Here is a 12,086-nt window from a genome sequence, read left to right as displayed (position 1 = left end):
TAGGCTGTGGAGGGGTAGGGAGGAGCGTGCTCGGTTCTTCCTCCTTAGGAGGAGGACAGAGCTGCCTTCATCTTCAGGCTGATCTCCTTGCTTCACTCTTGCCTCCCTGTTCCACACCAACACAGCCACCAGGGCAGGCCTCTGCTCACACTCCCCCGGGCTTCCCGCTCACTCGGGGTGCAGGCAAAGGCCTTCAAGCCCACTGGCCCCGGGGATGTGCCCCCACTGCCCACCCCGCCACTCTCTCTGACCGTGCCCTGGAAATCCCCCGCTGCCTCTCCAGATAGACCCTCTGCTGTCCCTGCTCTGAGCCCTGAACTGATGTGACATCACCTGGGCTCCCTTATCCCAAGTCCAGTGGGAAGCACTGGCAGGAGAGGAAGACAATTAGGACATATCATGCCCCCACCAGCCCCCTCCTACCTGCAGGCCGCTGTGGTCCAGGCCAGGGAGCAGTAGCGATGCTGCCTTCTGAAGGCGATGACTCTGGTCAGGTTCAGGTCCCTGACCACCCACCCCTTTCCCTTCAAGGCTTACAGGCAGGAAAGCTTCCTGCTGCTGCTCCTCCTCATGCTCCCCCACCCCCTGTCCACAACTTTTGTGAATATTCCCATCATTCAACACGCTTCAATTACCCTTTCAGCTGAAGCTCCCTCACTGGAACTCACGTCACTGGCAGGGCACCATCTGTTTTCTGTTGGGTTCCTGCCCGAGACAGACCTCATCTACTAGATCCCCTTCCCCCACTTCTCTCCAGCCACACTGCCTCCTTTCTGCTCCTCACACCCATCAGGCCCGCTCTGCCTCAGTGCCTTTGCACGTGCTGTTTCCTCTTCCCAGAATACTCTTCTCTCGGATACCCATATGACCACTTCTTTCATCTTCATCAGATCTCTTCTCAAATGTCACTTCTCATTGTGCCTTTCCTGGACATCATATCTAAAATGTCAACCCCCCCCCCCCACACACACACACACACACACACACACTTTCTATACTCCTTGCCTTAGCAATGGTCATTCTTTAACATAGATGTCTTACTAGTTTTTTATGTTTATTGCCAGCTTCCTCCAACAAATAAAAGTTCCTTTCTGGCAGGTAACTTTATTTGTTGTGTTTACTGCTATACCTCCGGGGCCTGGAACAATATCTACTTGCTCAATAAACATTTGTTCAGTGACATGTGAATTGATCCTTTCATGGGTGGGTAAAACAAGGCCCAGGGAAGAAGAGTGACTTGCCCAGGGCTTCCTGGTGGAGATTCAGATGGTGACTAGATCCTCACTCTGCTTCCCAGTCCAGAGCCAGTCCACGCTCCAGGAAACCTGTGTTTACTTGGATGCCCACTGCTTAGTAGCGCAGTATCCGGAGACAGGATTCTGTGCTGTGGGCCCGGGGGACTCGGGACACTGAGCAGGAAGCAGGGAAGTTGTCAGCACTGCTTTGCTGCTGCCGACGGGGCAAGGAGAATAAATAAATAAAGCTCAGCCAGAGCCTGGTGGGCTCTGACCTTTGAGGAAATGTCCCCCCAGCTCGGGAAGGCTTCCTGTCAGGTAGACTGCCCTCCTCTCCGACCCAGGGCGCTGACAGACTGAGCAGCCCAGGATCCAGGGGGCTCAGCTCTCCTGCTCTGTACCCTAGAGGCACTGGGTCCCCACAGGGAGCTGCTTGGGACGGGATTTGGAAAGGGTGGTTCATTCAGCTTTCATTCATTCATTTATTCAAATTCATTCTAAAACATTTTTTAAGCCTTTGCTGTATAGGTCAGGCACTGTGCTCTTCGCTGGAGAAACAGCACAAGGACAAGTGATTTGCCTGCCCTTCAAGTGTCCCCTTCGAGCAGGAAGGATGAGCATTGATAGCAGTGAAGCAGGGGGAATGCCTGTCCAGGGAGTGTCAGGTGCTTTGGGGCCATTAGGCAGAAGCTGCCCCGTGCATGGCCCGGGGAAGTGCTCTCAGGAAGGAGCCTCTGCAGCAGGTGAAATGGGGGTGTGAACCAGAGGGTGGAAAGAGGGTCCCAGGCAGAGGCAGAGCAAGGGAGAAAAGCTCAGCACAAATGAGGGTCTGAATGAGGTTCTGTTGGCGCCAGGGGGGGCGGATGACAAAGAGTGAAAACAGTTGAGGGGAGGCGGGGCGCATGTTCCAGGCAGGGTTACCTTGGCAAAGATGATCTCTTTCCTCTCCTCCTATGACAGCTCTGACCAGGCCCCAGGGCTAAGGTTCTAGCACCCCTTCTCCTTCCTAGCTCACCATTCAGAATTGGGGCCTCCCACACTGGCCCCCACTTTCTGTTTATGTCTGTCCTTCCCACCAATGGTGGGGTGAAGGTGGCTCGGTGGGTGGCGCCTAGGGGGATCAGAAAGAACCCATGGCCTGTCAGCTGGGCCTGTGTTTGAATCCCTGCTCCAGTTCTCCAATGTGAGACCTTATGCAAGCGACTTTACCATCTCAAGGCCTCAGTTTCTTCATCTGTCACGTGGGAATAATAATCCCTTTTCCAGAAGGATTATGGGGTGGATGTTTTCTCAATATCCTTATAATGGCTCATGGAACCTGGCATGCTAATCAACTGACTTCATCACCCATTGTTCACCCTGGCCTCTGCTCCTCCTCACATATGCATGGGTCCTTTGTACCTACTGTTCCCCCGTCCCTCGTCACTCCCCACCCCTTTTCTGCCTCATTTTCTCTATGTAATACAAACACTCTATTTGTCAGGATTCCTGGAGAAACAGAACTAATAGGATGGATACATAGATACATAGATACTTAAATACATATTTATTTTAAGGAATTGGCTCACATTGTGGAAGCTGGCAAGTCTAAAATCTGCAGGGCAGGTTGGAAACTCAGGGAAAAGAAATTCAAGTCCAAAGGCAGTCTGTAGGCAGAATTCCCTCCCTTGAGGGAAGTTGGCCTCTTTCTATTAAGACCTTCAATTTATTAGATAAAGCCCTCCCTTATTCAATTAGTCTACTGGTTTAAATACTAATCTCACCTAAAAAATTATCTTCACAGAAACATCTAGAAGAATGTTTGACCAAATATCTGAGTACCATGACCTAGCCAAGTTGACAAAATTGGCATCACAAGTCTACCTTTGTCAATGTGGCAACCATATCCTTAAACCATATTTAATTCCTCCCCCAAAAAAAGACAATAGGAAGATCATAATTCCACCTAGCCTAATGTCATAATCCTGTGTATAACCAAAAGGCACTCATGCCTTCCCCGAATGCTGTTTACTCTTCTTCTGATGTCCCATAACTTACATATATATGATGTAGAGTTAACAGTACTTAAATACTATAATATACAGTCAGTATATCTGACATTACATGATGGGGGAGAAGAACAGAAAAAAGAAGAGAAAGAAGAAAACAAAAAATGTTGCATACACACACATACACATTCTTAACAAAATAAGGGAGAAATAGTCCTGACAACAAGGTCCTTGTTTCTGAAACCAGTCACATGGTCGGAGCTGGTGTTTAAAACCCCATTCTTCCCTTACCACGTCCACATTCCCTCGGCCTCCTGAAAGCACCTCAGCTGGTTGTGGTTCTGTACCCAGCAAGCTAACCCAAGCCTTGATTCCTGAGGGTCCTGGGCCATCCACAGTCCTGCCTGGATTGTGTTGTCATTTTCTCTGATGTTCGTTAGGGCAGGGGGTGGTGATACTGAGATGTCCTCAGAGACCTGCTGTGCTCACACCCCTTCCTTACCGCCATTGAGGGTAGCAGTCCAGCTCCCTCGGTCGTCAGGACCAGTCACCAGCCAGCACAGTGACTCCCTTCCCTGCCTGTTGATCCAGAGTCATGAGGAGCCCAGCGGCCAGGGGCAGACTTAACTTCCAGTTCAGTGGAATCATTGCTATGTCTCTAACATTCAAAATATCAATATTTTGCTAATTCTCTTATTTATTCTCCATGTCCACCCAGCAGGTAAGCTCGATGAGGCAGGCGTTGGGTCTGTTTGTCCCTAGGTCCCCGGCATCTAGAGCAGGGCCTGGCGCATGGCAGGTGCTCGGTGAGCATCTCTGAGCGGGCGGGGCCTTTGCTGTGACTTCCCTGTGAGAAGTGCTCATTGCCCACTTCACACCCCAGCCTGAGAGCCCAGCCTGTCCACAGGAGCCCCAGGTCCCAACATACTCCTGACAAAGGGCCCTGCTGCCTTCCTCTCTAAAGGACGTTGCTGAGCCGTCAAGTGAACACAAGGCCTCAGTGTTCACCATCTCAGCCCTTTCAGGACTGTTTACTAGACTAATCTGGAACAATAAACCCGTCCGCACCCTCCTGGCGCCTGCCTCACTCCATCCTAGGCCCGTGTTTGAAGATGTGTTTAAATTCCGGGCTACATTCAGCAGACGCCGCAGGCCAGCTCCCGGCCGCAAGCACTGGTGAGGGGGGCCAGCAGGATGCTCAGGGGCTCTTGGTGGCAGGGCCTTTGCACACAGACGTCCAGGGGGAGCGAGGCGGCTCTAGCCTTCACCTGGTGTTTGTTATTCCATGTCAAAGCCTTATCATAAACATTATCCTAGAGTGGGCCGCCGAGGCTCCGGGCGAGGAGGGTATGTTAGGCTAAAGTGGCCAGGAGCAGAAGGCACCAAGGCCCGGGAGCCTGTGAGCAGGGCAGGCTTGGGAATTCAGGGTGAATGGGAGAGAAGCAAGGTGGTGCTTCTACACAGGGCCTCGAGCCCCACTTAACCACCCTCTACTGGCATGGCCAGTTGGCAAATCGGTCTCTAAAATGAGATCCATGTGGGTGAAAACCACGCCCAATTAATCCATCAATCCCAGATCCCCGCAGAGAATCGGCAGAAGGTAAATGTTTGTTCACTGAATGAATGAGCGTAGCTTCCCTGTGTCTATTGGAAGCACCAAGAATGCTCAGGATGGAGCACATTTTATTTTGAAGTCCTGGTCGTGAGGACCTGTTCTGGAGCCAGACAGACATGACCTCAAATCCCAGCTCTTCCTTTACAAGCTATGTGGCCTTGGGCCTGTCCTTCCCCTCTGCTTCTTGGTGTCCTGTTTGTAATAGGGACACTATCGCTGCTGGCGGTCTTCCACAGAGAGCAGAGGGCAGCTCTGGTGAGCATTGGTAAACCAAGAGGACGGTCCTTTCGGTAGACTGCCAACGTGCAAGTGCACATACCACCCCCCACCCCAAGTTTTGTCACCTTTGATGAGTTAATGTCTCTTTGTTATTTGTTTGGATTTTTAAAAAGCTATAGGACTAGTACTAGACCTACCTCAGAATTATGATAAAAATTAACTAAACTAATATGAGTTTAAAGGGTTCCTGACACATAGTAAGTGCTCAGTAAACATAGTGATCCTAATAATGGCTTGGTGAGGACTGCTGCGTAAGTGGCAAAGGATGAATCCGAGGTGGGAGGTTTGGGGGAAAGAGCCCAGGATTCAGGGTCAGCCTCCTTCTACCTGAAGCAGTTCCTGAATGTCTGCAGTTCAACAGTGAACAGAGGGGCAGGCTTCCTGCCCTTGCAGAGCTCTCGGTCTAGACAAGCAGAGCGAAGGGGATGATCTAAAGAGGACACTTCAGTGGGATAAGTGCCAAGACCAAGGGAAGCACCAAACCCCACCCAGAGGTAGGGGGAGTCTCTAGATGACAGGCTCAGGTTTCAGTCCCAGCTCACCATACTCCGCTGGATGCCTCTCAGTGATCTGGCCTCAGTTTTCTATCTGTAACAAGCTAATAATAAATACTTCCTGGCCATTTCTGGCTATTCCACAAAGCTCCAGAAAGAACATGGGTGTGGCCATGTGTGCAGGATGAACGTGGACTGTGCCAATGGACAGCTGGAAATCCTGCCCCCGAGGTCCAAGGGACTGCATAGCACCCCAGGCTGGGTGTCAGGAGAGTGGGGTGTGAGCCCACTCCACCCCAGCTCACAGTGCGGCCTCGGGTGAGCCCCATCCTGCCCACTTTGGGCTCCTATCTCTTCTTCTCTTCTATGTGTTGAGGGTACTGGGATGATCAGTGGTTCTCAAACTGGGCTCCGGGGTACCCATGAGTTCCATGGAGAAGTTTTAGAAGTCCCTGCTGCAGGGGACATTGAAATAGCAGGACTTCAGGCTCCAGCCTGCCTCCCTTATGTCAATCAGGGAAGTTTCTATTTTTATCTGCTCCACATTTTGAATTCCAAGTAAATTCCGCTGGAAAACAATAACAACAAAGAAGGGATCTCATGGCTAAAAAAGGTTTGGAAAACCACTGGACCCGATGATATCCAGGGTCCCATCCAGCTCCAATCAAGAAAAGTTAAGGTCTAACTCTGTTCTTCCAAGTGTCATTTAGCCAGCATTTAGCCAGCACGTTCTACTGCCAGAATTGTTCTTTGCACCCTGCAGATTGTAAGTGCTTAATTCACTAGAGTACCTCCAGGCTCCGTGAGGGCCGTGTGACTGAGGAAATGACTTCGTGTGGCTAAGAAGGTCCAAGGGAGCCATTTCTCCTCCAGGCGTGTCTTGTGGGTGCCTGGGCAGATGACCTCATCACAGGCCAAGTGGTGCTCGGCCAGGCCTACGCTGAGAAGCACCAGGCAGGTGTGTGCAGCAACAGGGTGTGGTCACAGGAGGTCTGTGTGTCTCAGCCCCCAGAGGAGGAAAGCAGAGCGTTCCAGCTTGACACGGATGCTTTCATCCAAGGCATGTGCCATGTGGGAGGAAGTGCCTGTTGCCTTAGCAATGTCCTCAGCAACAGGTCCACTGCCTCCTGCGATCCATCCCCAGCCACCATGCTGCCATCAACACCCTGCACCAGGTGGCCGCAGATCGGATTGCAGGGGTAGTGGCCAGAGCCTGGAGAAGGCCCAGAGGTGGGGTGGTGGGGTCTGACCTCATCTCCAGCCAGCTCATTAGGGGGAGCAGCCTGGGCTGCTGCATCCAAGCTCAATCCAGCTCTCCTCACCGCCAGAAACAACTGTGGGAGAGGATGGGTGGAGCTGATCTAACAAGCACAGCTTGGCCCCATTGCCCCTGACAGTATTTTGGGCAGATTCTGTGTACCTATTGCATGAGCTTTTCTGTCTGGAGCCATGTAGTGACACCACTTGGTGGGAACTTCTGCCATGTGGTCCTGGTGTGCCCCAAAGGCAGAGAGGGTGCCAACATTCTAGGGGCTAGTCTGAGGGATTACCAAGCAGCCTTGAACTATGAAGTGACCACAGCAGCTATCAAAGTGCTAAGGAAAGGGTGGGGTAGCATGCTGTCTTTTCCAGGTCCCATGCTGAGTATTACAAACACAAAATGCGTAAGGGGCCCTTCCTGTCTTCAAGAAGCTCATAGCCTATTGGGAGAGACAGCATTGCATTCTCATGTTCACGCTGTAGTGGAGGGAAACATGGAGGAACGTGTCGCCACAACTGTGCTGTGTGGCGACGGTGGTGAGCGTTTGCTCAGCTATCTGGGCCCAGTTGCAAGTGGGCTCTGCTGGGCTTGCTTGCATGTCTGGAAGCTGCCTGGCTGTTGGCTGGGTGAGGATGGTCTTGGTGGGACAACTGAAGCAATGTGGCTCTGCCCTCCATGTCTCACCCCCCGCAGACTAGCCTGGGCCACCTTCGGGGCAGTATTGGGGGAGTAAGGGGCAGTAGTGGGGGAGTAAGAGGCAGCAGAACACATTAGAGCTTTTCAGGCCGCTACTTGAACTAGTTGCTAACATCCCATTGGCTATAGGGCAAGTCCAGAATCAGAATGGGAGGGAGCTACTGAGTTCCAGGGACAAGGGCATGGATACAAGGAGACTTTGGGAGTCCCATGATGGGCTCAGAGAAGTTTAGTGGAGGAGATATCTGAGCTGAGCCTATACGGCCAAGTCTGAATTTGCAAGTGGAGAATGGAGGTGGAATGCACAGGAAATAGCATGTACAGGGCACAGAGATGGCTGCATAGTTGAGCACTTGAGGACACAAGGGCTGGGTAGAAAACATAGTCATTGACCACGGCAGGGTCCAGGTCATTGCCTTGCAGACTCTCTTGAAGAGCTAGGCCTTTATGGGAGGGCAGGAGACACCCAGGAAAGTTTTGAGCAAGAAAGAGGAGACCATCATATTTGTGCTTTTAAAAGATGACAGTGGCAGAAGAAAATGGGCTAGATGGGAGGTCTGTAGGGACAGCATGGGAGTGGCTAATGCAGTGGACCCAGTGAGAGATGCCTGGGCCTGAATTGGTGTGGATCAAGAGGCTGGGGGACTGGCATCCAACAGACTGTGCAAACAGAATAAGCAGGGCCTGAGGACTGACGGGCCAGGTAGCCCAAGATCACCTCCTGATGTTTTGCACAAGACATGCAACAAGTTTTTCCCTGTATCTGTGCTAAATAACTCAAATAATGTCCGGCCCCTCCTATTTGTTGGCCAAGGGAGTCGGGGATACAGTCACTGTGTGAAACTGAGCAAGTCCCTTCCCCTCATGGGCCTCCATTTCCCATCTAAAAGGGGACCTTTTAGATCATGTCTCAGGGCTCTCAGACCTCAGGTGGGCCAAGTTCCATTAGAACCCTGGTCCTCAAACACCAGGAGCCATTGGGCTGTGGAGAAGTTCCAGGGAGCCTGTTAAAACCCACATTCTGGCTCCACCTTAGATTCCAATTCCAGGGGTGGGAGCTGGGCATCTGATATTCGGTAGCACTCCAAGTGGTCCCGGTGCCTGGCAGGTCTGCCTGGTTGACTGCGGTGCCCCCAGGGCCCAGCATAGAGGCCCTTGAGGAAACACATGTGAATGTGTCTGACCTGGGGGGCACAGGTCGGCCCTGGGGGCCCAGCTCCTAGGCCTTTGCCTGGTGTGAGGATGGCTTCTGGAGCAGGTGGCATTTGGGTTAGGCCTTGACATCTAAGCTTGTTTTGGTCATTTGTTTGTTTGCTTTGTTTGAGGGGTGCTGCCGGTTACAAAGTGAGTCTGTGCTCATTCTAGAACTTTCCTAAACACAGGAAAAGAAGAACCCAAAGGAAAACTTACCCATCATTCCAAAACCCAGACACAATTAGGGTTCTCATTTTGTCACATCATTAGATAAGATGTTAATACTCAACCCTGGTCAGTGTGGCTCAGTTGGTTGAGCATCGTCCCATGCATCGAGAGGTCGCCAGTTTGATTCCTGGTCAGGGCACATGCCCAGGTTGCTGGCTGCTCAATCTTGGTGGGGGGCATGCAGGAGGCGGCAGGTCGATGTCTCCCCCGCCCACACACACACACTTTCTCTTCCCCTCTCTCTAGAATCAATTTTTAAAAAACATTTTTTTTAAAAAAAAGATGTTAATATTTTTCGCAGGAGTAGGGACGGTGTGGGCAGAGGGCTGGGGACGGGAACAGGCTGCACGTGTTCAGAGGCCGGTGAGTAAGGAGCGGGAAATGTGGAAACGCTCAGACTGCGCCAGCTGGTGCCGGCCCCACACACCTTCTCTGTTTCAGGGCCTGTTGCCCCAAAGTCCAGAAGGAGGACCGCCAGTCCTGGAGGTGTCGGGGACCTCAGCCAGGTCCCCGAGCACAGCGCTTATTTCTCTTTCTTCCCTCTGCCCAGGTGCTGTTTGCCCTGAACCAGACCCTGCTGCAGCACGAGAGCGTGCGGGCTGGGAGCCTGCAGGCGCCCTACACCACGGAGGACCTCATCAAGCACTACAACTGCGGGGACCTCAATGCCGTCATCTTCAACCACGACACATCACAGGTGAGGCTCCCCTCCTCCAGCCCGGACAGCCTCTGCATCACTAGTTCCCAAGGCCAGGCCCATGTGAACCCGCCTGGCATTTATTAGACGCCTACTGTGTGCCAAGCACAATCTTTTCTCCAACCATGGTAAGCAGGAGCTATTGGGATCCCCATTCTATGGGGAAACTGAGGCTCAGAGAGGGGAGGAGACTTGCCCAAGGCCACACCACTCATTATCTGTTGGGTTATCAGGTTATGAGGAGCTGAGGAGCGGTATTTGAGCCTGATGTGTGTAGACCCTGGAAGCTTAGCCTGGAAGAACAGGGCGGCCAGTTCAGCATCTAGTGAAATTAAAGCCCAGGGAGAGAAAAAGCCCACAGTTACTCAGACTCAGAGCGTGGGCTGGAGTCTAGCCCAGAGCATTCTGCCTTGTTTCAAAGCCTAAAGGAAAAACCACCCATAGGCTGGGCAGACAGAGGGTGGGACCCCGAGAGGCTGAGCATGGCTCTACCAGGAGGAGGGTGAGAGTTTGTATTGGAGGCACAGCTGGGGCCTAAGCTGTGTCATTCTGCCCGTGCGCCACCCCACTGGAGCCAGAGCTCCTGAGAGCAAGGGTGTGGTGCTCATCTCGGTCCCAGTGCCAGCACAGGGCCTGGCACAAGTGTGCATCAGTGAGCAACTGGTGCGTGAACGAATGTAGTAAGACACACATTGTGCATGGTTTGGTGTAGAGAAGGAGGGAGAAGGGATCCAGAGACCTGGCCACAGGAGGCTCAGATTCTGAGAGCTCTGACTATCATGGTGAAGAAGGAGAGAGGAGAGAACTGAGATACCACTAGGCTCATAGGCATCCCACCAGCCATTCCCTTTGTGACAGAGCCCTGCCCTGCTTCCTCCGTTAGGGAGAGGCTGGTGAGCCCTGAGCAGACAGAGCTGTGTTGCAGAGGGGACCTGGTCACCACCTGAGATGTCCAGGCCATGGTGTGGCCGGGCTGGGGGAAGGAGCATGCAGGACAGAGCCTCGCCAGGCTGTGGCTGACACTAAGCTGAGGGAGGGGGAATGGAGTGGCCTTAGGAGATGGCAAGCTCAGATTTTCTGTGATCTGTCTCTGGCGGGTGGGCTGCCTATGTCATTGTAGGGATTAAGTAAGATCAGTTTTGGAAAATGCATAGCACAGTGCATGGCACAAAAGAAGTCACAACTAAATGTCAGCTTCGTATGACTAGCCTGGGGCATGGAGCTGTGATGGCAGAGGCCACAGTAAGCATGGCTTAGGCAGGGGCAGAGGCGGAGATGACGAAGAGATGGCCTTCAGAGCCTTCAGAGAACCAGGAAGGCCTCCTCTGCTTGCTGACCAAGAGTGTGCATGTGCGGAAAAGCGAATCTCCATTCAGTCCTTAGGAAGCTAAAGAACATTTAACAAGGACAAGAGTCAGAAAGTTGAACGTCAAAGCTGCAAAGGAGTTGGGTGAGGCACCCAAGTTCCCTGGGCTGCCCAGTGGCTGCCAACAGTCTCTGCCTGTTTCATGCTGATGAGCCTTTGCTCAATGCCAAGGGTGGGCCCTGTGGGTCCTGGGTTTGAGCCTGGGTGTGGATGGGAGCAAATTAATGATGTCATTAGACTTTTTGGCAGATCCTAAATCTTCTGTGACAAATTTAAGTGCAGGACACACGATAAGATTTTAAAGAGGATACGTCAGGCCCCCAGGGCCCTAGAGCGATGGGTCTGAGATGGGGGGGGGGGGGGTGAGAAGACGGGCTGGGGCTGTGGGTGTGACCTCAGTGTGGGCTCCCCTGACCCACGACCAGGACTGGGTCAGGTCTGACAGTTGAGTGCTGTCTTCATGCATCAGAGGCCCCAATGGCCTCATCCTTTTTCTTCACCCCATTCATCCAACAGACACCTTCTGAGAACTCCCACTAGTCCAACCCTATATCGAGCTAGGGGGCCATAGAACATCCTCAGACTGTGTCTGCTGCCATGGGTGGAGCTTGCAGCCCAGTGGGGAGTCAGACTTGCCCATGAGAACACTGTGGGATCTGTGTCTGAGAGGGTGTCGAGGGGTTTGGGAGCCACAGGAGGCACCTCACAAAGTGAACATGTCTTGGTTTTTTCCAGGACATTCCAGGTTCATGGTTAGGGCAGACTGCCCCACACCTGGTAGTTATTCTGACTCTTAATTATATATGAGCTTTCACTCCCAAAAGTGTCTGTGTATGGACAATAAAAATATTACCCTCGTGTTACCAATTTTGAAACTGAGTCTCAGAGAGGCCAAGTCACTTGCTAGTTATAGAGCCACCCAGCTGGAGAGTGGCAGAAGAGGGATCCAGCCCAAGTTGTCCAGGCTGTCTGACTTCTAGACCCATATTCATATCACCATAACTCTACTGCCTCTCAGCTCATTCAACCATCC

At 52.3% G+C, this 12,086-nt stretch overlaps 1 protein-coding gene across 1 annotated transcript in view; it reads left to right on the top strand.

Moving 5' to 3' along the window:
- The window catches only part of TRABD2B (TraB domain containing 2B), a 195,529-nt gene that overhangs the window by 152,343 nt on the left and 31,100 nt on the right, over positions 1 to 12,086 (top strand). The window contains exon 3 of the mRNA XM_070405067.1: positions 9,541 to 9,687. Coding sequence (XP_070261168.1) covers positions 9,541 to 9,687 — 147 coding nt within the window. The remainder of the gene's footprint in view (positions 1 to 9,540; positions 9,688 to 12,086) is intronic.

This window comes from Myotis yumanensis, unplaced genomic scaffold (genome assembly GCF_028538775.1).
Source record: "Myotis yumanensis isolate MYYU_CA2020_CCGP unplaced genomic scaffold, mMyoYum1.0.hap1 SCAF_2, whole genome shotgun sequence".
NCBI lineage: Eukaryota > Metazoa > Chordata > Mammalia > Chiroptera > Vespertilionidae > Myotis > Myotis yumanensis.
Note: the sequence above shows the minus strand (reverse complement) of the source record. Positions and strands in the feature narration are given on the sequence as shown.